This window comes from Pezoporus occidentalis, unplaced genomic scaffold (assembly GCF_034315485.1).
Source record: "Pezoporus occidentalis ecotype Australia unplaced genomic scaffold, CSIRO_AGI_Poc_V1 ctg164, whole genome shotgun sequence".
Taxonomy (NCBI): Eukaryota; Metazoa; Chordata; class Aves; order Psittaciformes; family Psittacidae; genus Pezoporus; species Pezoporus occidentalis.
This window is the reverse complement of record NW_026913466.1, coordinates 1,553,326-1,581,239: the sequence shown is the minus strand read 5'-3', so window position 1 is coordinate 1,581,239 and position 27,914 is coordinate 1,553,326. Positions and strand designations below refer to the sequence as shown.

At 37.3% G+C, this 27,914-nt stretch overlaps 1 protein-coding gene across 6 annotated transcripts in view; it reads left to right on the top strand.

Annotated features, from left to right (window-relative positions):
• Window positions 1–14,070: 14,070 nt before the first annotated feature.
• The window catches only part of HFM1 (helicase for meiosis 1), a 37,579-nt gene continuing 23,735 nt past the window's right edge, over window positions 14,071–27,914 (top strand). The window contains exons 1-14 of one of the 6 annotated variants that reach the window (XM_062613150.1): window positions 14,071–14,207; window positions 14,725–14,823; window positions 15,202–15,323; window positions 16,651–16,972; window positions 17,728–17,993; window positions 19,361–19,408; window positions 21,127–21,197; window positions 22,592–22,724; window positions 25,220–25,371; window positions 25,695–25,772; window positions 25,910–26,071; window positions 26,507–26,707; window positions 26,792–26,880; window positions 27,801–27,844. In XM_062613150.1, coding sequence (XP_062469134.1) covers window positions 14,753–14,823; window positions 15,202–15,323; window positions 16,651–16,972; window positions 17,728–17,993; window positions 19,361–19,408; window positions 21,127–21,197; window positions 22,592–22,724; window positions 25,220–25,371; window positions 25,695–25,772; window positions 25,910–26,071; window positions 26,507–26,707; window positions 26,792–26,880; window positions 27,801–27,844 — 1,759 coding nt within the window. In that variant the 5' untranslated portion in view covers window positions 14,071–14,207; window positions 14,725–14,752. Of the gene's footprint in view, window positions 14,208–14,724; window positions 14,824–15,201; window positions 15,324–16,650; window positions 16,973–17,727; window positions 17,994–19,360; window positions 19,409–21,126; window positions 21,198–22,591; window positions 22,725–25,219; window positions 25,372–25,694; window positions 25,773–25,909; window positions 26,072–26,506; window positions 26,708–26,791; window positions 26,881–27,800; window positions 27,845–27,914 lie in introns of those variants that run through there. The other 5 variants (XM_062613147.1, XM_062613146.1, XM_062613148.1 and 2 more) reach the window with 5 other exon arrangements.

Sequence of the window (27,914 nt, the reverse complement as noted above, 5' to 3'; positions counted from 1 at the left end):
CCCACCCCTCCCATGATGAAGAGACTGGTATGGTTTCAGTCTTTGCCCCCACTCATGAACCACAGGAAATTGCCTCCAACTTCCACTATTTAAAAGAACAATTAAAATTGTAAATCTCTAAAAGTTTCTACCTTCCTGCCCTGATCTCCAGGTTTTTTCTTGTTCATGTGTATTTTATCTTAGTTTAGCATTATAGACCAGACTGTGTTTACTCCTTGATTACAACAGTGGTAAAATTAACCCCTCAGTTCACCAATTAATGACAAGCAGCAGTGGTGCTGTCTGGTATTTTCCATGTGCCTACCATACTTCCGGCTCTGAAGAGCTATGAACCCAAGAACAAAGCCCCACAGCTTGTAAGAGAAGTGTTCCATACCCCATGCAGAAGAAAGCAATGCATACAAAGGAAGCTGTGCTCTAGCCTGCACAGCAGCAGCCGTAGCAGAGGTGTGCCGGGGTCCCCATGGACTGAGCAGACAGCAGTGCTGGGGCCCCCAGACCAAAGCAGTCTAAGAAACTGTATACTGAAAGGAAATACATATATCACTTAAGGCATGTAGCTTAAAATATTAAAAAGGAGGACAGAACTATGGAAAAGGAAGTTCTTTTAGAAAACTGCCTGTGGACTGTATTTTAATGTTCTGAAGCTGTTCCCTCAAGCTATTTTACACAATACCCAGTTTTCTTAGTTTCAGAAGTACTAATGATTCAACGGATGCAGAATCACAGAAAGCTCCTGAACTCGTCTTATGCTTCCCACTACTGCCTTGAAGTCCTATTTCTAGCTAGTGTTTCAGCATTATAGCATTGCAAAGGGGCAAAAATCCCTCTGTAGTGTTAACTGTTACCTTCTTTGAAAAGAATTCATTTTAAACCAGAAAAACTGAATGTATATGATTGAAATATTTTGTCTTTTTCCCAAGAACTGGTAGATTACTGACCTAGAAGCTTGGCTTAATGTAACAATTAGGAATAAAATGCATAAGCATCTTTAGTATTTAACATTAGGGTTTTTTCTTTTCTCAATATCTCTATAGTATTTCTTGTGGGTTTTGATGCTTAAAATAGCAGTTACTTGAAATGCTGTGGCTATCCAGTAGAAATTTGCTAAGTAGCATGTCCCTCTCCCCCCATTTAATGAATATTTTTTAATACTTTCCAAATATATGGTCAACAGTTCTTAGCATAATGTCAAAATGTAACATTAAAAAATACTATTTCATGTAAATTTCAACTCGATATGACTTCAGATGCACACTTCCTGCTTTCCAGCTATGTAAGTCAACATGTTAAGGATATAAAGCAAATAACACTGCCAAGATTTCTGCTATTAAATTAAAACTAGGGAAAAAATGAAGATAATGCAAAAATATAATTTAAATTTAAAAACCTCTACCTGCAAAATCTCATTTTCATGTGGTTTTCCTACAAGACTGCTCTGAATGAATTGGAAATTACTGAAATGTTGTTAAAGCAAAGCCATGTTCTGCTAAATTTTCACCATCAGAATATTCCACTTGGAGATACCTGCCACCTTTGCCTAAGGTTTTGATGGAAAGTCTCAAAACAACTGGGTATTTTAAAAGCAGTTGGAGTTATTAGAATTTTAGCTAATTCCTGTGTCACTTCAATGATGATCATGGTATCTCACGAGCTTTTATTTCCCTGTTCTCTGTCAGCAATGAAAGCTGCCTTCTTGGTCTAGAGAACAGAGCTGATTCTGTCCTACCACATCAAGTGACATGGTCTTCAACAGAAAGATGGCAGTTCTAACAAAGTAAAGCAGAATATTAAGGTAAATGTCTCAAGCATCACCTTGAATCTGTACCAAATTGTTCAAGTGTAAAGACAAAGCCAACCAGACTTCCTAGTGCTAGGAGCATGTATCTTTAAATCTCACACTTCTGTGATAATGCCTGTGGAATTTCCAGAAATAATCAAAGGAACCACCAGCTATAACAGTTAAAAATAGAATTACTACCAGAGAAAGTGACATGGCATTTACTGGGAACGCAGTCTGAATTCTTGGAATTCTTTGTATTACAGTGACACATTGTACAACTGCTGAATTATCACGAAAGGGGTAATGGTTGAACACTTTTTTTGGTCCAGACATGCAGCAGTGGTGATTCCAAAGAGGGAGCTTTGCTGCTCTTTTGTTCCCAAAGATTATTGCTGTATATTAGTGTTTGCTCTTACAGCTATGTATACTAGTCCATGTGTCTATTTCCAACACATGTTGGTCTGTATTTAGTACTGGAGGCATGTTTTTGTGTTTTCAGTGTCAGATAGGAAGGACAAGGTGACACCCAAGCTGCATTTTCAACCCTTAAAATACACACAATGCCCACCCCATGAGCTAATGACAAAGCAGAAAGTTTCTATGGAAGACCACTGTGAATTCCCTTTAGTCTTCATGGAACAGATGAAATGGTAATGACCCTGTCAAAAAGCTAGGAATGCATTCGAGGAAATAAGAATGGCCTTTTGAAGCACAAAATACCCGCAAGTAAATGGGACCAAATCTTTCTTTGGGAACTGACCAAAGCAGGTGCTATCAAAGTTGAGATCCAGTTGCCCCTTCTTCCAGGAGTCTCAGCCATTCTCAGAGCCTTTCCCTATGCTGCTTTGCTGGTTTGGGGGCTTTTTTGCTTGTTTGGTGGCTGTTGCTGTTACTGGTTAGGGTGGTTTGTAGGTTTTTTTATTATTTTTGTTTGTTTCTCTGTTTGGTAGTTTGCATTTTTTTCTTTCCTTTACTGAGTAAACCTCCCCCACTGAACTGATACCTACTATTTCATTGCATGGTTTGTACTGTGGTGATAGTTGGAGCAAGGCCAGAGGAGGCCATAAGGATGATGAAGGGCTGGATCACCCCCTATATGAAGACAGGGTGCAAAAATTGGGGCTGTTCAGCCTGGAGAAGCTACATGGACACCCAAGAGCAGCTTCCAGTATTTGAAGGTCGTTACAAGGATGCTGGAGAAGGACTCTTCATCAGGGCTGCAGTGACACGACACGGGGTGATGGGTTCAAACTAGAACAGGGGAAGTTCAGGTTAGATACAAGGAAAAAGTTCTTTACTGTGAGGGTGGTGAGACACTGGCACAGGTTGCCAAAAAAAATGGTAAATGCCTCATCCCTGGCAGTGTTCAAGGTCAGGTTTGACAGAGCCTTGGGGAACATGGTTTAGTGTGAGGCATCCCTGCCTGTGGCAGGGGGTTGGAACTGGATGATCCTAAGAGCCTCTCCAACCCAAACTATTCTATGATAGCTGCGTTATAGTAACTGCCTTGTGTTTCTTGCTCTCCTTGGCATCTGGAAAGCAGTGGTTAGACCTGCCTAGCAGAGCTCTCAGATACAGTGCTGACTGGCAACACAATAAATGTGCTCTAAAATTGCATGAACACTGGGTTTGTCTTAACACTCTAGAGCATTTCACCCATTAGGAAAAAATTACTGTTCTTTCTAATGAATACTGTGAGTTTAAGTTAATTCTAAAGTTCTGTAGATCTATATTCTGTACCTCATGTGCCGGTGGTTAATATTCTTCCCTTATATGTATGTATAGCTGGGAGGAATAGCTTGGCACTGTGACTTCTTTTCTTTTAGAGGAGATTTACCCTAACACTTTGATTTCCTTGGGATTCTTGCTGTTGCCACTTCTATTGCCCAAGGAAATATTTCTGCCTCAAATCCCTCTGCTTCCACAGTCTAAGCAGAGATTGTGAATACAGGCCAAAGGTCACACTTTGGAGGAAACAAAAGCGTGGAGAGAAAAGTTACAGGTCCCAAAACAGGGATGATGAGGTAAAATTTTACGGCTTTTTACATGACGGAGCTCATGTTGGAGATTTTTAGGACCTCCCTGGTCTTACAACTCTGGCTCTGTAGAGGTAAAGCCATAAGAAAAGCAAGAGCTAAAACAAAGTGACAGGATTGAAATTTATTTTTATATCTATGTTTAATTAAAATACTATCTATCAAGAGAGTGTTATCAGCAACTTCTCAAGCTATAACAATTCTCTTCACAAAGAAATGTGTCTTTTTTCACACTAGGTATTCTGTAGTTAGCTCATGAAGACCAAATGTTAAAGTCATTTGCCTAGAGGTTGCAATTCTAGCTTGACAGGAAAATAGTTGCTTAAGTGAGTTTGAAGTAAGGAATGCTAGTAAACACCCAAAACCTACAGCTTCTAACACTTTGTGATGCTGCAGCAACAGTTTAGGTTAAAACTGACCATACTATTTTTTTTGTTATGATTTGCAAAAGATCTGTTTTGTACTTGTGACTTCTGTTAAAGTATCAGTTCTTAATCTTTACTTTTTTTCATACTAAAACAGTTTTAAAAGTTACATAAAATCCACTCCTTCAATCCAGTGTTATCAGAATGTGAACAAATTACATTTTCCACTTTTAAATATTGATTTGACCTTTTGGGTCTCCTTGCAGATGTTATCCATGCATCACTGATGTCATTAGAAATGCTTTGCTTGCTTATAGTAGGTATTTGGTTGTGTTCCTTTGCATGAATTAAATAACTGGACAAGAGTGCACATGACTATATTTTCCTGTAGCCCTGGGGAATGCAGTGATTTCATTGGGGGGTGAGGGTGTCTTCAAACTCCGGTGATTTTCCTGAGCCATATGGTTGTGTTGGCATATATGTACTTTTTCTATAAAAGGCTTAATTATTCCATACCATTTCAAATGCTTCTACCCTGACAAAGCTGAGAGTCCTGGCCCACAAAACCCAGTGATCGAGTAATTGGAATTTTCACCCAGAAGGTGGGACCATAGAATCATAGAATGCTTCAACAATTGGTGTTGGACAGGACCTTAAAGCTCACCCAGTACCAACCCCTGCCACGGGCAGGGACACTTTCCACTAGAGCAGGTTGCTCCAAGCACTGTCCAACCTGGCCTTGAACACTGACAGGGATGGGGCAGCCACAGCCTCTCTGGGCAACCTGTGCCAGGGCCTCACCACCATCACAGGGAAGAACTTCTAAATCTAAATCTCCCTTCTGTCAGCTTAAAGGTGTTTGCCCCCTTGTCCTATCACTACATACCCTTGTGAAAAGTCCCTCTCCAGCTTTCTTGTAAGCCCCCTTTATATGGATTGAAATCCCTTCATAAAAAAAGGAAGGGGTCTTGAATGAATGCTATAATGCTGTCTGAAACATATGAAGGAAGAACAAAGCACACTATATATTTTGTAATGACTTACTAGACTCTGTAAGTTCCCAAGTCTTCCCCAGAATTCTACAGGACTTTCAATTTCCCACAAGACATTCCAGTAGAAAACACATCACCACCTTCGAACAAAAGACACATAAAGCATGGCGGCATCTGGAGTTCTTCTGTAGATACAGTCCACTGCCTAATCCATATTTTCTTCATGTATTTGAATTTATACATCCTCTTCTAAGTATCTTACAAAAAATTAACCAGTAAGTCTATATGGTCTGAATTAATATGTGAAAGGGCTGATTACTGAATAGCTGGACTAAATATGCAAATTATAAAGTTTTCTTTGTGCCTTTATATGAGATGTTTTAAAAACTTTTATCAGCGTCAATGCGTCAGCCTGCATTTCTCTGTGAAATCTTGAAACTGCTCTTTCATCTATGTTGTAAACACATCAACAAGTATGTAGAATGTCTTGACTTTGAAATGCTGTCACCTACTTTCTGTATCGTTGTCAGTAGTCAGCTTGTTATAAAAGTGTTTCATATCTAACTCTCTTTCTTTTGGTAGCATGTCGACATCGACATACTGCGTTCTTCAGCTGTGTTCCTTGCCGCGTCTTCCATCTTTATCAGAAATTGTGTGACAAGTTTTCCTCTTTCTTCACAACATGTTGGTATCTCAGGTTCTCCACTGTCACCAAAGCAGTTGTGCTACTTTGAGGATATGTTGAGTCTGTGTAAGCTATCTTCAGCCTTTTGTGCCAAAGTGCAGTGGGATTTTGAACTCAAATGTTTTTGTGATGGTGAGAAGTCCCTAAACTTCAGTCATTGTCTTTACTTCCTAGTTTGGAGGCTTCCCAGAACATGTTCAGCCTAACACAATGCCTACTCCAGACATGATCTGCATTGTGGAGTCCACAGTTTGCTAGGAACATGTCTGACAGACAATTTCTTAAGTATGAGTGTACTTGGGCTTTCTATTCTGCTGCTTCTCATGTAATTTTCTGTTTTATTCTGGGTTTTGTTTTCAGAAGATAGCATGTCAGGAACTGGTACAATTGCCTCAGGTGCCCAAACTGAAAGTTAAACATGTTACTGCACTGCAGAATGGAAGATGCTTGCTATTTTTTAAGTTTTGAATTATACTTGTTTCACAAGGATTTTCAGTCCACTGCTGAAGTTTAAAGTTACAAATTTGGCTAAATTTGAAAATATGTTCAAATGCTTTCAAGAATTCTGCAACAGAATTGCACAGATCAGTACATGAAGGTCAGTGAACCCAAAACCTATGTTGAAGTATTCAATGTCATGAATACTCTAATCATGGAATTGTTTAGGTTGGAAAAGTCCTTTAAGATTGAGCTCAACTGTTAACCTAGCACTGCCAAGTCCAGCACTAAGCCATATCCCCAAGTGCCACATCTACTTTTAAATACCTCCAAGGATGATGACTCTTTTAACCCTTTCAATGAAGAATTTTTTCATAATATACAATCTAAATCACCCTGGCATGATTTAAGGCTATTTCTCTCCTACTATTAGATACTTGTATCATTCTTGTGTATACTATAGTGTCAACATCTTGTTGCGTGTACAACAGTACAGTTTCCTTGCACCTTTTAAAGGCTCACATCATGTTAATTTCTGAAACAATACAGTCTGAGCGCTGTAAAATACATTTTCCTGGTATCTGATGTGGAGTCGGGAGGGTTGGCTTATGTCTCTTCCATCATCTGCAAGGATATGTAATAGTTCTGCACTCATACTTCCTATTGTTTATTACTTGCACTGCAATGCTGCAATGCCCTAAAGCTCTCCTCAGGACTAGATCAAACTTTATTAGCTGTGTACAAGAGGTGCAGTTTTGCACATCACCTTTTTGTGATGCAATCAGTAAATAATATTATATATAACATATAATCAAGCATAAAAATACTAAATTTAAAGTAAGGCTCAAGGCAATGTTCTTTATGATCGTAAAAGTTAAAATAGATAGGTACGGGAGAAAATACAAACTGAGGAATGTATGCTTTCTACCTTAATGCAAGAATAAACATATCTGAAGAAAGATCACGGCATGAACTCCCCCCCCCACCTCCTCCATTATAGACTGCATTCCTGATAACTAAGATATCATAAAGAAATACCTTTCTAGTTCAGGTGTGTTTCAAAACCAGGTTGACATGAACCAGAGATCAAACAAAACCTGTATACATGGACCTACTTTGAAAAAGCTAAGGATCTGTAGGGTGTTCAGATCATACAGTCTGCAGAAACTTAATTGGCATGTTGTTGCTGTTTAACTTAAAATGCACAGCATAGCTACAGTATGGAAGATTATTAGAAATAACGAGTAAATAAGCAGGCTGTCATACTAGGAAAGGCAGTTTAAAATTATGAGAATTATCTCTAGCTCACATAGGTGTCTTGGCCTGACTGAATCAAGCTATTAATCATATCGGCTGGACCACATTCACTTCATGTGCGGATCACACTGCTGCTTTATCCAGTTTATGTGGCTGAATTGCTTTATTCCACCTTAATCAACCTAAGTTTAGCAATTAAGGATAGGACTAGGGAAGGAGGTGGGAAAGATTAGCTTTTCTAGAAATCTTGGGATAAGCATTTCAAAGTGGACAATAGCTAAGATTATTCCTTCCCTAAAGAAAATGGAGTGGACACAAAACCAAGTTCCCTTGAGGAAGAATCAGACATGTAGATATTAAGTGGCCAGTGCTATGCAAAGAATCAACCTCTCCTTACCTCGTCTCCTCCTCTAATTTATTATCTGCTAGGATAAAAACACTTCAACAGACACAAACTCTCCTGGAGACTAAAAATGCTATGTGTAAAACAGAGCATATTCTAAAAAATCGTATCAGACCCATTATGTCAAAATTCACAAATTCTCTCCTGTCTCTGGTATGTGGATAAATAGCTCCATCATATTAAGATTTCTGTATTAGCAGATTTTCCAAGATGATTTTCCCGAGAATTACATTTCCTGACTTAATCTGTGGACATTTTCTTTCTGTGTGTGTTTTTTGCTGGTTTAATGAGCAGCAGCAAGTTAGCAGGCTTCCACCTACAATCCTAACTAAAGTCAACTGGTCTGTATTACTGAGGATTTGGAGTACAAGTACTTCAGTCATTTATTCAGAGTGATACATGAAAACTACTATGAGTAAATATTTTTTTAAACTGACAAAACTGTACACAAAGTGAAGTTCATGACCAGTGCATGTTACTTCAAAATACCGGCAGAAGAAAACTTTATTTTCTCCAGGGAATTAGTTTGATAGAGTGGTAAGTAGCCTCACACTAAAATAGGAAAACATTGTAACTTAAGTTCCTGCACAAAGCCCACCACAGAACTAAGGCTATTCATAATATTAATTTTTATTAGAACTATTTATATTTCTAACAAATGAGAACTATTCTATGAAAAGAAATCTGTAGATTTTAAATTTATCTAATAAAAAGAAATCTACAAATGTCAGATGTTTCTGAATAATTTTTTTCAACTACAGAATTATAGTTTCCACTCCAAAGCAAGAAATTATGCTGACAGTAAACCTTGTTAAAGTGCATGAACCATCAGAGGATCTGGAATCCAGATGTTAGCCATTGCATAGAAGTAAATATCAATGATTCATAGTAATTTAGAGCAAAAAGCTGATAAGAGCATTTTGTTACACTTCTGTGAAGGTCTGACTTCAACAAAACAGCTCCAACTTATAAAAACATCCATTCCCCTCCTACCTTTAAAAAAAGTACAGTGCTAGAACTGGTAGGATGAAAATAGCCAAGTATTTTCCAAGACAGTGGTTGTAGATACAACTTTCGGGTTTATCTGTCATTTGTAAAAAAGCAGACTCCATGGATGTTCTATCAATGAGACCTTCCTTATGTTTTACTTTTAAGGGAGGAAGTAACAATGACTTACCTCCTAGGAGGTACTTGCCAGAGGAACAAGTATCACCACAGCATTCATTTCCTTTCTTTCTTTCTTTCTGTGTTTCATTTTCCCAACTGTGCCTATGTTTTAAATACACAAGAATTAGAAAGTATCTGCTATGAGAACTGTAAAATCTATACAGTTATATCTAATGTTATATTATCTCCTTTGTCTACAGAATTGTTAATGTCTTTAGTATATGCCATAAAATAATGTGTTTGTACATGAGATTTGTGCAGGGTGGAGTTATGAACATGGCATATGCTTGCTTTGTTAATCTGAAGATGTTAATACTATACGTAATGAAAACAGCTCTTGGTGGTTAGTCTATACTCAAGGGGTTCAGTGGGAGTCCATCTCTTAAGAGAAAAAAGCAGATGGGTAAGGGATTGAAAGATGATACAAAGGTAAAATAAGCACAGAAAAGAACCTCACCATAGCAGGAAAAAATAGTGTTAAAAATATTTTACTTTAGCCACATTAAAACATCAAAATTCAAGAGCTCAACTTCCCGGGGAAGCATACGTTACGGGCACAGCAAGAGCAGGCTGCTTGTTGCAGCCCTGGGGAGCAGTGCCTTGTATCAGGACTGGGAGATCCCCTCCAGCACACATGCAGAGCAGTATTGCCAGGTCCCAGCAGGAGCTGCGTTTAGCTCTCTTAAGACCCAATCTTGCAAACACTTATGCACATGAGTAATTTCAGCTGCCACAAATCAGGTTATTCACCTGGTTTAAGTTTTTGCAAGGCTGGTGCAACATCAGGCCAATGTTTGTAAATGCTAGCCAACAGGATAAAATGGAAGAAACTGCCTTTGCCTCATCTCAGCAATGTGGGGTTTACTGTATTTTTATTTCCCAAATATGACTGGGAAAGGTTACAGCTGCAAATATTTAATTCTTGATTTTTACAGTTTCTTTAATAAATGAACCATTGCAACCATCTCAAGTATAAGGTAAAAAAAAAATCATACAGTTCAAGAGTAGCCTGTGATTTTAAGAACTTCTAACATTTCATTGTCATTTCTGTTACCAGTTAGGGCCCTTTTTAGAGACCAATGGTTTTGTCATGACTCTCAAATTGTGGATAAAGCCAAATGAATGGAACAGAAGACATCTACACTTCTCAGCTTACTGATGTCTTCATACTTTTCTGCATTTCATTTGTTTGTAGCTGATTTCTTCAATTTGTAAGTTCTGGAGAAAACTGAATCTTCTAACAGATTTGTATTTAGTAAGTATGAGTATTATTCTCTTATCATACGGATCACTGACCAATGTCTGGTGTTTGTGATTTTCTAGTTGCATTGCTCCAGAACATGCAGGTTTATGACTTAATATGTGATCTCCATGAGCTGGAAAGACTCAGAACATATGGCAGATCAGATGTTAGGCTTGGGGAAAATCAAAAATTAAACTGTCTCCGAGACAGTTGAGAGACTGCTTTGCTATATATTTTATGTGATTTGTGCGTGTGTGTTGAGGGAGATGTCACCTAGGGAAGGGAACTGAAGAAAAAAATAGCTTTAAAAATGAACTGTTTGTATTATGGCTCTAAACATTAAAGTCTGGTCAGCTAAAAGCACATGTTGTGAACTAAAATGGAAACTTGCCTGAGGTCAGAATTGAAGAAAGCGTTCTCTAATGCCTCTCCTTACTAAGGAGTAAAAAATGCTTTCTGGTCTTGGAATTTATTATAAGCACAAAATGAATGCTTATTGTATGCTTATAAACACATCCATTTTCCCACTTTTATTCCAATTACTGTGTAACACTGGCAGCTTCAGAACTGAGTTTCAGACAATGGGTTCATAAGCAATCCTGACTGCATTCTATGCTCTTTATCATAAAATCTTTTGTTGTTCTGTGCTGGCCAAGATTCTGTCATGCTGGAAATAGGAATGAAGTGCTTCTTACCCTTGGCTGTCTGCCCAGTAATTAGATGGTGGATTAAAGCATCCAAACATGTGGTGTAAATTTGGGGATACTGTAATATGACACAGTTCCGATGAGAGACTTTTTAAGGTTAAGAATAATAAAGACCTCATATATGTTGAATTGCAAAAATGATCATAACCTTTACTGCATTCTTTTAATTGACCTAGGCTTGAACAACCTGAAGGAATACACTTACATTACGTAAACGTACAATGTCTAAGAATTTGAAATGCAAAGTTAAAAATCAATATTTGGCAGAAAGAAAAAAGTTGATTAAATAAAAATTATTTATGTTAAAATCAATATTTGAGAAAATGTCTCCTTTTCATCTATTTATGTATGAGGAAATACATATTTACAGTAGCTGCCTCTATAGTATTTGTTGACTGGCACGAAGCTTTGAACCAGCTTAAAACTTAGTCCTTCTGAGACAGTTCTGCTATTTATTTTAAATTTAACAGTTCACAAGCTTTGCTCTAATGGCAAGTCCAGAACTGTAAGTGGAAATAAAAAAATAAAACCACCTACTTCTGCATTTTACAGTATTTTATGTGATACTGTTTCAATTCATGTGAACTTGAGCTTTGTTGCTCGAGTTTAGCAGCAAGGAAAAAAAAACTTTCTGAAACCCACTAGAATGTATTTTTAAGGATCAATATGTTCAGTATATTTATCTCCTTTCTGTAGGAACCCCTTTGATAATGCAGTCATACAGCGCAGGAATGAGCCACCTCACCTATCTGTACCACGGGAAGAGTAAAGACTTTTAGAGTAATACCCCCCCAGAAAACATCCATGTTTGCACAAGCTCTAAATCTGGCACCAGTGGAGTCCCTCCACATTCCTTTCTTACCGTTTTAAGGGGAATTTAGCCCTTCCCCGTGGGTTTCCGCACTCGCGAGTGCAGTTGGTCCGTCAGGTGCCACGGCCGCCCCTCACCTCAGAGGAAAGGCGGCCAGCGCGGAGCGGACCTGTGTCCTCCATTTCGTGACACCGGGAGCCCACAGACCCTGGCCGGCTCCTGCGAGCCGTGGAGGGCGAGCGCTGCCAGGGAAGGATCGCCACTGACAGCTTCTCCCGCTCGCCTGGCTGAAGGGCGCTGAGAGTGCTGCCGGGGCGCTGCTGCGGCACCGCCCTGGCCCCTCTGTTGCCGCCATTTCGCGCGGCGGTGGTGGGAGGCGCTGTTGGCGAGGTGGGAGCGACTCAGCCGAGTTCTCTTTCCTTGCCGGGTCGGGGAATGAGCGCTGTGAGGTGGGGATGGCCCCTGGCCCTTCAGGGCACCTGGTGCACTGCTGGAAACTGAGCAGCTGTAATTGGTTTGGGTGGATACCCTGGAGGTTGTGACCGTCACTTGGCCCCTTGGAGGGAGCGCTGAGGTGAAATACAGGGGTGTGAGGAAACGATTTGGTTTTAGGAGGGAGATGAGAAGCAAAGCGGCTTCAAAACTGAGCAAACCCTCTTGTGGCCTGCAGTGTTTGTAGTAAGCTGTCTTAAAGTAGATGCATGAGAGGACTTTGCTTACAGCATTTGGCAAATATAAATGTGAATCAGTGGTCTGTGCTGCTCTGCAAATGCCTGCTCATCTCCCTGATTCTGCTATCTTGAATATGCATTTTTCCTGGGCTGTCATACCCCTGAAAGTATGGAAAAGACCCCTGGATTCGTGTCCATCTTGGACATGTGTTCCCCCACGTCATTATTATTGTTCTTTAATTTTTCTTCTTTTAAAAGTCTGAGAGACTTCTCACTATTTCTTGGCTGGGAATTTTGGGAGGGATGTCTCAGCTGACTGCCAGCAAGCAAGTGGATGAATGTAGAACTGCCCAAAGGAGTGATGTACCAGGGTTTTCCAGTCTCTTAGAATGACCTTGACATCTCTTACCGTTTTTATTTACATTATCAAGCAATTGGAATTAATACAGTCAGACAAAGAATAAATTATGCATAGAGAGTAGGGGCCTGAAGAGCTCTGGATATTAAGTATTGTATATAAAAGACTGTTCAAGGATGGGAATCCAGATTCTTTAAATGGAAGTTGGGTAATCATAGATTGACAATACCTAAGGTATGAAAAGCATTTCATACTGGTGTGCAGTGTTTGCAGCTCCTAGGAGCTGATGGAGCGGTGGTTATTCAGTTGGATAAGTGCTTAACACAGATACTACTACTTGAATAGCAACAACTTGATAGTACTAATGACAGATGCTTTCTGCTGATACTCAAGCCTAAGAACTCCTGCTTTGGATTACTGACGTTGAAAGTGTGTGAGCATGGTGGCAGATTAACCAGCTTTGTTAGATTTATGAATGTGATTTCTAAATTCTAGGTTTATTAGTATGAAGGAAAAGAGTGGCAAACCCTGGCAGTGGGGGGGTTGGCAGAAACTGGCAGAAGTGGTGGTGCTCAGAAAAGGAGTATGAAAGGGCATTGACAGATTTTAGGTTTTAGAACTTCAAACAAATCATCTTTGCTGTGCTCACAGACAGTTTAGATTACATGCTCTGTGTTGTGCTGGTACTGTGAAATGTTTTCTGGTTTCAATTCGAAACACTTCTCTGGAATATTTGAAGTTTTGCAGCTTCTGTAGAAGAAAAAATACTTTTTAAATGTTTGCTTCTCAGCTGACAGTATGCAGTAATTAAGTAAATCTGAATCCTATTTGCAAAGTGCTCTGAAGGACTTTGTTCATGTGTTACTAATGAGATGCTAGAGTACAAAAGAAGTGTTGCCTTTGGTGTATCTCTGCAGGTAAAGAAGATAGCTTTGCTTTGTTGTTTTATCACCAGATTTGGCCTTATATTGAGTTGTGTAAACTTTGTTGGTTTGATATTTTACCATTTGTTTCAGTGAAATTAAGATTTTTGAGTCATAAGTTTCTTTATTTGGTTTTTTTTTAGTGAGATCTTTGCTGTATAAAGTTGTTCTTAAAATTAAGAGCTCTGAAACTTCTCATCACAAATACATAAAGAAAACGTGCAGAGTTGATTATAATTGAAAAACACTTAACTGGAGTATTTTTAAAACTTGTATATGATCAATTTAGACATAACCTCTGGTCTTGATATTTCAGAACAAACCTGCTAACAACATTAAGGAGTTGGGCCCGTACTCCAGTTATCCAAGTAAGCAACTTGTACATGGGTTAGAAAAAATAATCTGATTTGCTTATAAATTGAAATGATTGTTGGGGTTTTTTTAGATATTAGAACTATTTTGTTTTGCAAAAATTGATGGAATATCTTCATAAAACAGATTGTATTTTTCTTTCAGAACAGAAACAATCTGGAAAAAAATAGTCTGCAGTTGTACAAGAGAATCTTAGCATTATTCTTAGAAACTAGATAACACAAATTTTATCTGCATCTTCACTGTTCAGCACTTTTCCCTCCTGACATATCAGTAGTGTAAAGATTGTTTAGGCTGCCCTACAGTATTTTTTGGTCATAAGTAATAGGATCCATATTTTATCAGGAGAGAGATTTTCTTTTTTTAGAAGAATTAAGGATGTAGGCAAGAGCTCTAAAAGAAAATAATCTAAACATAAAATATTGGCACTTATAGCTAATAAGATTTCTATTGCTTATACAGGTTCAATTCTAGTCACTTCAGTTTCACGGTTCCTTGTGTTGCCTTTTACAGATTAAGAAACTTCATATTTGATCTAAAAATGTTCAACTCTGCAAACATGGTCTTTTCACTGGATAATTTTTTTTATGAAAGACCAGATAAAAACCAAAGGTAAATCTTCATTGTTAAATATATATATAATTGTTTTCCACAGTCTGAATTGTTTTACAGAAGAATTATTTTTTTGTAACTCCCTTTTCTGTCTACCAACAGAAATGGGCCAGAAATTTTCAGGTTCATAACCCATACTTTGAAATGTTTTCCCAAGCACACTGAAGTTTGAATGGTGCAGGTGTGTCTTAGGTTATAAGAAATATAGGTTAGCAGAAGTTTTGCCTGTTAAATTTTTCTATGATTAAAAATCATACAAATTAAAAAATATCTTTTAGCAGGAGAAACAGTAGGTTGTTTATAATTAGTGATTTTGAACTAAATGTTGTGAAGGGTGTTTAAAAATGCTTTGACTTTACATTTGTTTGTAAAAAATAGGTATCTAGAAAATGAAGAGCCTAAGGTTTGGTGTATTACACCTGCTCCGTCTATTTCTGAAATTCCAGCTGCAGAAGAGTTGCAGAGGGAACTGGAAAAAAACACAGCCAACACTCATAAAGGTAAAATATCATACAATAAAATGATAGAATCATTTATGTTGGAAAAGACTTTGAAGATCATGGAGTCCAACCATAAACCTAACCTTACCAAGTCTTGCTAAGCTATATTTGACGTTCATTTTTAATGGTTTAAGAAATTATTAGCTTTACAGATAATTCCTCCTCTCTTTTCTATTGCTGTGAAATATGGAATATTCTAGCTATGTAAATGCAGACAAAGAATGTATTTTAGTTGAGGGTGAGGATCTTACATATATTCGGAGTGTTAGCAATCATCTTTGGGCGTATACAAGCTGCATGTTTACTGTTCAGAAGTGGGCAAGGTAAGAAGTATGATCAAAATTTCAGCTACTCTGCATTGTTCCATGAACACGGTGGAAAGCAGCTGTAAGAGCATAATGCACACATGGATCTGATAACCTGTCTCCCACCCAAGGAAGAGAGATACTGCTTGAACCTAACTTTCTTCCCTTTTGTGGCTTTTTTTTTTTTTCAAATTGCTGTTCAGGAGACCAAGTTTGAATCTGGCCATTGCTTTCCGCTAAGTGAGGTATTCCTTCCATCTGGACATTGAGGATCACCTTAAGGAAATTTATTTTCAAGAATTTGGTTGCTTTACCTCTGTCAACTAGATTTCTGCATTTCTCAGCTGCTGTGCTGATTTATGATAGTCTCTGTTTAGGAGTTATATTGTTAAGACAGAAGGGGTTTTTTTCCTAGTTTCTAGATGGGTAATACTGAAATTAATAGGCTGTGTAATACAGCTGTTCTGTAATCTTGTTGCATTCAATTGCTCATTTCTGCTTTCCTTCTGCTGACAGAAATGCTTGTTTGGGCATCTGTATCAGGACACAGATCCTACTGAGAGCTAACCTTTCAAAATGTGATAATTAACCAAGATGGCTCTAAAACCATCAATATGAATTTTGACTTTTGAGATTGCAGGCTTTATCTCATGGCTGTTTGTAGTAGGAGCTTCAAGCTTGGTCTCTGTCAGCTTTTTTAAAGACCATCTTTATTCTGGGACAGGGTGGAGAGTTTCAATCTTACAAACTGCTTTGTAGTTCTGAGGAATAGTTTTGCTCCATTAGTTTGTATATAAGGCATAGAAAGTGACCATGTTTTTAATAACTTTTTAATTAACAACATGCATTGCATTCATCAGTATGAGTCATAAAATATGCACTAAATTTCTTGCAATAAAATAGAAATATCAGTTCATGTAAGAGACATGAATTTGTCTTATTCTGTGTGGAAAATATTTACTAATATGAGTATGAATAGGAAGTTGAATATTAATAGGCGTACTAATCTATTGTTTTTACAGGAGAGAGAAAACATAAGAAGTTTATACAACAATGTAAGAGTACCTATGAGGAAGGACATGATACAGCACCAGCACCAGCTCAGTTTGGCATAGCCTCTGAAAAAGAAGTGCTCCAATTTAGTGTAGGAGAAAGAGAGAAAATTAGTTTTTGTCCTGAAAGTCTGAAAATAGTTTCATTGTTTCTCTGTTCTGACGAAAATAAAACAGGAACAGGGGTTTCTCATCCACCTGGTGCAAATTTTTCACAAAACAAAAGAGAAAGTAATTTTCCGGAAAACAGTGATGATGATGACGAGAGTGCCCATTCAACATTAAGAAAAAAGTATGTGTCTAGTCAAGTCTGATCATTTGTCCGCTGTCAGAATCATATTACTCTTTTAGACAAGTTTGTTAAACAGAGAGCTTTGCATCCTTCAATTGAAGGTATATAAACAGGATTCCAGTCACTAGTTCTTTTCAGTATAAGGAAGAAAGATGTTTCCTTTTGTCAGTGTTTCAGTACTGTAATTAAATGTGTCCTGAGCTCATCCTCTTTTATAAGAAAAGTAAGGATGAAGTTTGTTGCTTTAATTTTAAAGAAATTGTTAGATAACAAAGGATTTTCAAAATACTATTTTGAGTTCTTTATTGACATGGTAATGAGCAACACATTTCAGAGCAGAGGTCTGCCAGCCAGGAATACCTTGATCAGTTCTCAACATGTGCTTCAGTGCTTCCTGGGAGGAGAGGTTTTACAGATAAACTCATCTTCTGCCCAGCTCTTCTGATTGCTCAGAACCTGTGTGTTTCTATTGTTCCTAATTATGCAGAGATTGACAGTTAATCTCTCATTGCGATTCAGAGCTCATCTGGACAAGCATTAATTTGGGTTCTTTCTGGAATGAAAGTAAAGTTAAAACGTATCTTGAAAGGAGTCTTCTTCAGGTAGAAGGGTGTCATTAACTAAAGTTAGAGACAAACTTTTCTTATGGATGTATCTTACTAATTCTGCTTCTGATACAAATAGACGTAATTTTAAAATGTTAGAGAAACTGTGTAACGTTACAACAAACTAATGAAATTCTTGATCTTTTTCAGCTTATTTAAAATGCCTGGTTATATGCACACAAAAACAGAATTGAAAGATAGTTATGTTGATGTGAAAGGAGTTGATACTTACTTAAATACAACTGAAAACATGAAAGAAGTAAAAAAAGAAGATTTATGGAGAAATAATCATCATTCCTCAATAACTGAAGACTCAGATTTAACTCTGTGTAGGGTAAATAATGGGAACATTGCATCTAAAAATGGAATGAATATGAAATCATTTCCTAATGCTTCAGAGATTCTGGATATGACAGGTGACTATTATTACTCTTTCAAGAAAAGTAGTCCACTGTCTGTCTTTGGTATGTAATAGTAAGGGATATCCATGATCTCAGGTAGAGTGAAGAACATTTTCCCACCAGCTCAGGGTGAGATAATTGGCTCAACCTGGAAGAATATACAGCATTTTTAGGTGACTTAATTGCATTGGGTTTTAATATGAGCTGGGTAAACACTTTAAGAAGAAAAGTCACATTTTCAAAAGTGCCAAGTCATTTTGAAAATGTCACTCCAAATCAGTCCCCTAAATTTGAGAAAGAGCAGCCTCATTCCTTCATGTGGTAAATAGTCTCATCTTCATTTGAAAATGGAATGTTTCTTTGTGATGTGGTTTACGTCTAGATTATAAGCTTTTTGGGACAGGGACTCATTGTGTCTGTAGAATGTACCTTGTGTACCTGGTTAACTCCTGCAGAAATACAGAATACAAAAATAGTTCTAGCAGAAAACTGTAGGGCAGAGCTGTGGCTTAGGATGGGATTTGGAAGCTGGTCAGGAGTGGAAAACATCATTCCTCTCTGCCTTCTGAGCAATGGTGACTAGCTTTGTGTATGAGTGGAGGAAAGTGGATGTCATGTACTTTGACTTAAGTATGACTTTTCATAGACTCATAGAATGGCTGAGAAGCACTGTCTTCCACAACATTCTCGTATCTGAGTTAGGACTCAGGATTAGCAATGGATGTACAACTGCATGGGTAGAATAATGGTTGAATGGTCGGGCTCAGAAGTGAGTGTTAACAGGTCACATATTGCCCACATGCTGGCTGCAACTGCAGGGGTCTGTTGTGGGGGAGGGGACTGCTAGTGATCTCATGAAATTCAGTAGGAACAAATGCAAAGTCCTGCCCCTGGGAAGGAGAAGAACTTCTGTGGGTTCCCTGGGATGGACTGACTGGGTGCAGCTCTGTGGAAAATGCTGGGGTCTGGCAAGCAGCTCTCTGAACATCGGCCAGCAGCATCCCAGCAGTAACACAGGCCTACAGCATCCTGGGCTTTGTTAACAGGAGCAGAGCCAGGAAAGTTGAGGGAAGTGATTATCCCCTTCTTGGCACTTTTGAGACTGGATCTAAATACTGCACAAAGTTTTGAGCCTCTGGTACAGGCAAGACATCCTTAAACTAGAGTGGGTTCAGCAAAGGGCCACCAAGATGGTCTTTCCAGATGATGAGCTTATGACCTCTTTGTCCTGTCCTCTCAGCAACTTCTGTAAAACCTGGACCTTGTTATAGCCTTGTAGTGCCTCACAGAACACACAGCTTGGGGTCAGGAATGTACTTTTCATGGGTATTGGTTGAAAACAAATCTGATTTTTTGTACATTTACTACTTATATTTCTTTAGGAGTTACAGGAAGAAAATTGGAAATTTTGAGGGCCGTTACAGAAATACGTATCCTTCTATTTGCTGTATCTGATTTACTGATTTTAATACAATGCTTTTTACATTTACAAAATTACAGTTTTAATTTGTAGCCATAGGCACTCTTGCATTACACTGTAATAGTTTTGATTTGTAACATAATGCTGGGAATCAAATGATGAATAGGTGTTTACCCTTTGGACTTCCAGAGCTAGCAGGAAAATAGGACAACTTACGGCTCATTCATTGCTAAGCAAATTTATTCTTATTTCAAACATTTGAAATTTATCCTCAAAACCGTTTATTTTTATAATGTAAAATTTTTTGTTTGCACAATATATATATTTCAGGCAAGTTTTTATATGCAAACATGTACATCCCCATATACTTTAAATAAAGGAAGAGTAAATTATTATTTACGCTTATTAGGAAAACCGAATTTTTTTTTTTCCCATTTTCTCAGGAGAAAATAAACTTCACCTGCTCCTTATAGGTCTGTATTTATGTTGTAGTGTGCATAAAGTGTATTTCCATTCTTTAAGCAGGTTTCACAATAATTTTCCTTCTTGGCCCTGCCTTGAACCCATAACACAATTAACCATCCATCTCTAGATGTCAGTTTACTTCTTTTTCTGTTTTTACATTGTCTCATCAATATTTTGTTTCTAGTAAGCTGTCAAATGGTACGTTAAATAGCAGGAAGAGGAAATATCTAAATTTAGGCAACTTAAATTCATGTGAATAGCTTTAAGAAGTGTCATAATTTCCAAAATTAACAAAGACTCAGTTGGTCTGAATTTGCCGTAGTGAATGTTCTTCATTTTGAAAATACAACACGTACTTAAGGAATTTTAGAGAAGTTTTTTAAAAAAATCCTTATTTTATTTAGTGTAACACTTGCTTATCTTCACCCATTTTTAATGGTTATACTTAACTGCTTTTGTTTCATGTTCTACTCCATTTCTTTTTCATCTTTATTTAGTCTCTGAATGTAACATAAATCTGAGGCCTCAGCAGTTCATTGTTCTTGTTATTGGAGGTGTTATGTCTGACTGTGTGTGCATCCGCAGCCTGATCAGATGGTACAGTTAGCCTGCTTGTGGCTTCAATGCAAGTCCAGACAAGGATCAACTCACTTACTGGATGTGTAATGTAACAATGCTCTCTTTTCCTCTTAATCATTTTTGAGATAAGAATGTTGTTGTTTGATGAATACATGATATTAGACACTGGAAAATATCTGTAAAACCACTGATGTAGGTGAATTTTCTTTGCTACTGTTATGACCAGACAGACAAGATTATGCCGATTAATTTTTGCTATAGTACAGATATAATGTGACCATTGACACGTTAGATATGCAAACAGCAGTACTTTACTTCTTGTGTCTGGTTTGCAGTGTAGAATAAAGCTTTTATCGCTTACAGTTTCACTCTCCATAATTGTATGCCATTCCAGGAAGCCTATGCCAGGGAGCAGGTTCTTGATTATTGGTATAATCCTGAGACCTCTCAAATAGGTAGTGGATTTTTTTGGCAAAGTGGAATTATATGGCACACCAAGAATTTAAATAAAACTACTAAATAGTTTAATAGGTTGCCCTTTGGTAAACTTTCCCAAGCCTGTATCAGTGAAAGATTGTTGCATATGTTTTGGTTTGCATTTAAATTATAAGAAAGATATTAATTTATAGTTCTAAAATAAATTTTGTGACTTTCAACTGTTTTAAAGTCCTTAATGCTGTCAAGCAACCCAATTTAGGAGTATTTTTAAGGAGTTCCCATATTTCAACTATGCACAGTCTAAAGCTTTGGATGATGTAAGTATGAAACATTAGATGCAGTACAGAGTAATACTTAGTAGATAAATTTAAAAGGGGTTAAAGTAGATAACTTAAAGGGGTTAGAAAAAGTAGATAACTTAAAAGGGGTTAGAAAACTGTGATGTATCTAGAACCTCTACTGGAATAGTTGAGCAGGGTTGTGCTTAGCTGGGAGAAGGGACCAGAAGAGCTTTTAAATAATGTTGTTGTCAGTTTTAAATAAATTTGTGTGAAGATGTGAATTCGGTGTGGATTTCTGCATACAGATTAGTAATATTTTTAAAGTTATTTTCATAGGAAGATTAAGAAAAGCAGAACTTTAGAGAAAGTTTTACTTTTGGAAAAGTGATGTTTATCCATCACCTCTTGTATCAGCTATGCTTTCTTTAAAACCAAAACTTCTTTTGAAAGGGACCAGATAAAGACTGTATTATAGGTATTGCAGAGAGGAGATACATGATCCATCAGTCTTCATCACAGCATTTGAAATCGTTATTCAACACTAGGGGGAATCCAGTGTCATTTACAAGCATTTATAAGCATGTGTTTTTCAAGCTACTTTTGATGTTGCAAATGTTTTAATTTCTTATCCACTAATTATAAAGTGAAGTCTTTAAGAATGGTATTTTTATGAGCAGAATAATCTTGTATTAAAATTATACAAGGAGTTATTATACAAGCTTTCCACCCCCCTACATTTTTAGTTCTATGCATAAATTTGGGTTATTTTTTGCTTACTTCCAAATTTGCATTTATTTGCTGAGGAGAGCTATACATCATATTGGCCTGTAAAATAATCTTGTGTGACTGTCCCTAGAATAATGGGAAACAGCATGTAATCAAGATTTACTTTCACGGAAGTTGCAAAAACAGGGAAATAGTTTTAGTTTCCAGGGAAACAGTTTTAAAAACTTAACATTCTATTAAAATGATAGCTATTAAAATTATACATATTCAACACTGTTGCAATTTTGACTGCAGTTTGCATTACAGAATGCAAACAAATTGCACTTGGAATTTGAGCACAAAATACCTCTTTCTGATGAGCCTATGTTTGGTTCCAGTCGGATGTTGGCAGTGATTCTGTTTTAATGTAATATAAAGCTAGACACTGCTTCTTTTGTTTGCTGCAGAATGGTAAACTTCATTCCATAATAACCTTAAGATGAACAGCATCTCATTTATGGTTCCGTGGCAGGTGTGTGGCAGAAGATGATGTTCTTGTGCTGTAACATAAAGTTCACAGCTAATGCAAACATTTTTAGAGGAGTACATATGTCAATGTAATAATAATTTCCCTGTGTGTTTTTTCCCTAACAGTGCTTTTGGAATGTATGAATAGGTACAATGGATAGCTGTGTTATATTTACTACTTTGCAATTCTTTCCTAGCTTCTGTATACGGATAGGAATTTTGTGATTTGTGCTCCGACTGGCTCTGGAAAAACTGTAATGTTTGAGCTAGCTATTACCAGATTACTCATGGAAGCCCCACTGCCTTGGCTAAATATTAAGGTTGTTTACAGTAAGTATTATGCAGCTTTAAGCCTTTTGGTAACAGCAGTAGAAAATGTCATTCTCTGTTGTGGAGATCTAGAGTGACTGCTTGAATTATATGGAAATTAAATATGTTAAGAAATTGTGGCCTACCTTATTCTTTAAGTAGTTGTTTGTTTTAGGGTTTGTTTCTGTGTGATACCATTGTAACTCTTACTAGTGTTTAACAGCACTGTATAATTGTAGTGTTCAGCATTGCCTATACAAATAAAAATAAAGAAATCTTGTGAAGAGTTTGTCATCTAGGAAGGCAAGATAGACACTAAAAGGGAAGAAGAAAGCAAAGAAAACTAAAATTCTTACTGGCAGATGCCTGCTTGTTGCTCTAAGATGAGGATCAAATCTTCCATTTTTATTTACCTGTCAGGGTTTCTGTTTAGTAGTTCAAAGGTAACAAAGCTATGATCTTTGAGTTTAATTGATCTGTGTAGGAACTAATGAAAATACTTGAGAATAGTCACAACCATTAACACCTTTTATTTTTTTTCCTTTCTGGAGAATTGAATTCATAACACGTAAATCAGGTGAAATTGGTGGCTTTGTCCCAGTTTTAATTAATTCATACAGTGATATATTTGTCAGTCTTCTATTAATGGTTAATCTTTATATTTACAAAAGTTTCAGCTTAATGTATTTATCTTAATTCCAAAGTGTTCAAGTTCTTACAATAAAGCTAGTGTAGAATTTACTGTGTATTTTAAACAGAAGGTGTACAAGCAGGCATGTATTACAGTTTCTCTGTCAGCGTATCGAGGTGAAACATTTCAGTGAACTGTAATGGTTTTGATTGCCTTGGTAGAACTGATACAAATTGTCCGGTTGGAACTTCAGTAAGGAAGCCAGTTACCTGCTGGTGGAATTAGATCTGCTGACTTTTCCAGGTTTGACAGTGGTGGAGAAAGAGATCTAGTTTTCCAAATGTTGGAACAGGGGTGTTAATCAGATTCTGTACTGCCAGAGCATGCTGTGATACCTACTTCATCAGTGGCCCAATCTATATGAAATAGCTTGCAGTAGTTTTGTAAATTAGAGTGGTTTCCTGTAAGCGGCGAGGAGAAGCAGACAGGCCAACCCAATATGGGTGATAAGCAACTTCTCGTTTATTTGTGACGCAGTTCACACATATATAGGAGTGGTATTCAGCCACTCCTTCTTGGCATAACAGTATTGGTTAGCCCCCACAGCTTCCTCCACATTCTCCTCCCAGGTCTGGTCTCCGGCCACCTGTGGGGGCCACCCCCTGCCTTGCTTGCACAGTCCTCCAGAACTCAATGGTTCTGCTCTTAGAGTCATTCTGCAACAGTTTCCCAAGAGCTTTAACACATGCTGAGGATTGGTGACTGAAGTCACCAGAGCAAGCATAAGCTTCTTGTATTCTTCCACAGCAAAAGATCATTACTTTTGCAATTTTGAGTTACTTTCTCATAGCTTAATCTGTTTTCTGGAGCTGGTGATTTCCCTGCTTTATAGACCACTGATGACATGAGATTTTATACCTCTTTCTGAAGCAGAAACTGGTTCTTTAAATCTCTTCATTTTGGGAATCACTTGTCAACTGGTATGATGCTGATGGGTCATATTCCAGTTGCTCTAAATAGCCTAGTATGTGATCACTGCAAGATCTATTTTATTACTGCTGTTTTCAGATCATGTGTAGATCACTTCTTTTACTTAAATCACTGCATTTTCTGTATAGATTACCCATCCAATATAGACTTACATGTGTTGCTGGTATTAGTCTGTCTAGAGAATTACTTCTGATTTCTAGGAATCAACTTCCATCTGCAAAACATAGTAAGTGTCCAGTGGAAAAAAAATATTATGAAGAAATAGGTTGTTCTAGGAGTCTGTTTTTATAAGGCCCAGCATCAGAACTGCTACCTGCCACGTTAGTTGCTACTTGCTTTGTTAGCTGCTTGGTGCTGACTGCGTTTAACTGTACATCTGGTTTAGATAGACTTTGATTTTTTTTCTAGCATACTGTCTCTTGCTCATGGATAGTTTCCCACTTATGACCCTTTTCCTCTCTGAATACAGAGTGTTCAAATCATTCTGAACTGGCAAAAGGTTGGTATTTGTATGATCTTCTCTTGGAAAAGATGTCTTTCCTGTGGTTTCTTCCATGTGTGAGAAAACCTTTGGTAGCTGAGTAATTGTTTCCATGTGGGACTGAGGAAAAAATTAGGATTAAGAAAGGGCATAAATAACTGTAGTAAAAGGGTTCTATTTCTGATTGCTGATGGGGAAGAACTGGGGACCAAAGCTCAACACCAATTTGTGCACATGGAATAGAATAATAAAGTTAATCAGTTACAAATTTTATGGTTCTGGGAGCAAAGCTGAAAATTAGGGAAATTAGATTCAAGAAGACATCTTAAAAATCTATGCATTTAGCATCTTTAGCAATACAGTTGAAGCTTTGGTTTACCTGATATAACACTGATTATTTTGTGTTGGTTTTAGTGGCTCCAATAAAAGCTCTGTGCAGTCAGCGTTTTGATGGTTGGAAAGAAAAATTCGGACCTATAGGACTCAGCTGCAAGGAACTGACAGGAGATACAATGGTGGATGACTTATTTGAAATACATCACGCTGACATTATTATTACTACACCTGTAGGTTTCAGTCTCAACTCTTACCAAAAATTAGAATAAGCAGACAGTAGTAGTCTACTCATTGTATTCTAGTAGGACTGCTCTTTTTTTATGATCCTTATACTTGCTCACACACTGCTGTGCATACTATTAGTTCATAGAAACAACAGCTAGTAATATAATCATGTGCCAGATGAAACAAACATGGCATTAGCTTGAATTAAACTGATTTTGTTTCAAGACTAATTGAAGTTTGGGCATGTCTGCCTGTACTGTACTTTTGGCATATGTTGGCCTTTCAAGCATCTTTTGCCTTTTGTTGTTACGGTTTTTTTTTCTCCTAGGAAAAATGGGATAGTATGACTAGAAGGTGGAGAGACAACTCTGTAGTCCAGCTTGTACGACTGTTTCTCATTGATGAGGTAAGAAAATTAATGTTTCATGTGCACTGTTTTTTTTTCTTGAAGATAAAAGGAACTTAAAAATATAACATTTATTTAACACATGTATAGATTGTAACTGGAGAAGTATTTAGCAAATCTTTTAAAATTCCTAATAGGTGCATGTTATAAAGGATGAAAGCCGTGGTGCAACATTAGAAGTGGTAGTCAGTCGGATGAAGACTGTTCAGTCTTCTCTTTGGCATCTTTTTGAGAATCATGACACTGTTCCTCCCTTGAGATTTGTAGCTGTTTCTGCAACAATCCCAAATGCTGAAGATGTAAGAGCTACATTTTAACTTTGAGTTAATGTAGTTGTATTTTATAAAACTTATCTGGACTAATAAATTCAGATTGATAACAGAGTTGTATCATTTTGAAGCTGTCACCTGAAGGCACCTGTGAGGTAGATGTTAATGTACCACAGGACCTACAACCATATGGAATTATTAGCCAAGTATGGACATGCTTCAGTTTTAGATTTGTGATTTTTGTCTTTAAGTACAACTCGCAACTGACTTGAGATTTCAGTACAAGTTATATTGGTCCTGTAGATAGCAGCGATTCACCTGTGTTTTTAATGATAAAAGCAATGTCAAGTGTATTAATAGTTTACATGTGACAAAAGCTAAGTTAATTATTGTGTGATGCAGTTAGAGCACAGGGAGATTAAAAGCAGAAATTTTTCATTTCTGTTCTATTTCTTCTTTTCACAGATTGCAGAATGGCTTTCAGATAGTAAGATGCCAGCTGTATGCCTGAAAATAGATGAGGATCAACGACCAGTCAAGCTACGCAAAATTGTTCTTGGTTTTCCATGCAGTGACAATCAGACAGAATTCAAATTTGACTTAACTCTTAACTACAAGATAGCTAGTATTATACAAGCATACTCAGAACAAAAACCAGCACTTGTGGTATAACAGCTTTTCCCTTCATCACATTTGAAACTATTTCTTTCTTTTAAAGTGTTGATTAAAAAAAAAACCTTTTATTTACAGTTTTGTGCCACAAGAAAAGGAGTGCAACAGGCTGCTTCTGTTCTTGCAAAAGATGCTAAATTTCTACTGAGTGGAGAACAGAAACAAAGGTATTTGTATGTTGAGTTGTTAATAAGTGTTTGTGTGTTCTAGTAAACCTGTGACTTCTGTGAAGAAAGCTTTTGAACTAATACAGTTTCTAGCAGAAGAGTGTCTGCAACAAAATCATCCTCACAGTTGATTCTTTTTGGTAAACTGGCACTTCTTGGGAAGTTTTATTTGCTTCTCGGATGTTTAGTGTACTTCATACAAGCATTCAGTTATTTCTAAAAGCTGCCTTCTAAGTATACAGATGTTAATTGCTATGGACCTATAAAGCCTTGTATTGCAAAGGTTAAGCATTTGAATAGTTGAATTGGATGTGGTCTTAACTAGTGTTTTAAGTTAAGCTGTAAGAAGTCTTTGCATTATCATGAACCTTTAATAAATGCAGCCCTGACCCATATTAGTTATTATTTACTTCAGGGTTGCTTAGTCCTGGAAGCTGCAGGAGCTACTTCCTGATTTTGGACCTCAGACATAGTCTTCTTTGTGTTATGTGAACAACATCTAGATTGTACGTTGTGACGTGGAAAGATAACTGACCTGGAAAGGCTGCAGCAGCTCCCCCAGAGAGTCAGTTTTGTTCCCTTTGCAAAGATGGGAAAGGTGGTGGTTGAAAATATCCAAAGAATATATTCTTTAAATGTTATTTTAAGACTATGTCCTTTTGATAGTCTAGCATGTAATTGGAAACTGTGAACATCCTTAAAAAGCACAAATGCAGTAGAAGTATGGGAAAGTATGTAAAAAATGTACATGTCAAGGCATACATCTCACAATCTTTAGGCGAGGTAATGGTGTATCTAGTTTCATGTGAAGCTTTATTTTTGCATTTTAAAAACATACTTAGTCTTTGTATATTGCATTGAGATTAGTGAATGTGGTTTGTGATTTTAAGTATTTGGGTTTTTCTATGTGTGTTGCATAGATTACAGAAGTCTGCAAATTCGCTGAAAGATTCCAAACTGAGAGGTAAATATAACCTACTACTTCTTTGCTTCGTGAATGAATACTTGCTTGAGTAGTATTATTTCATAACTGT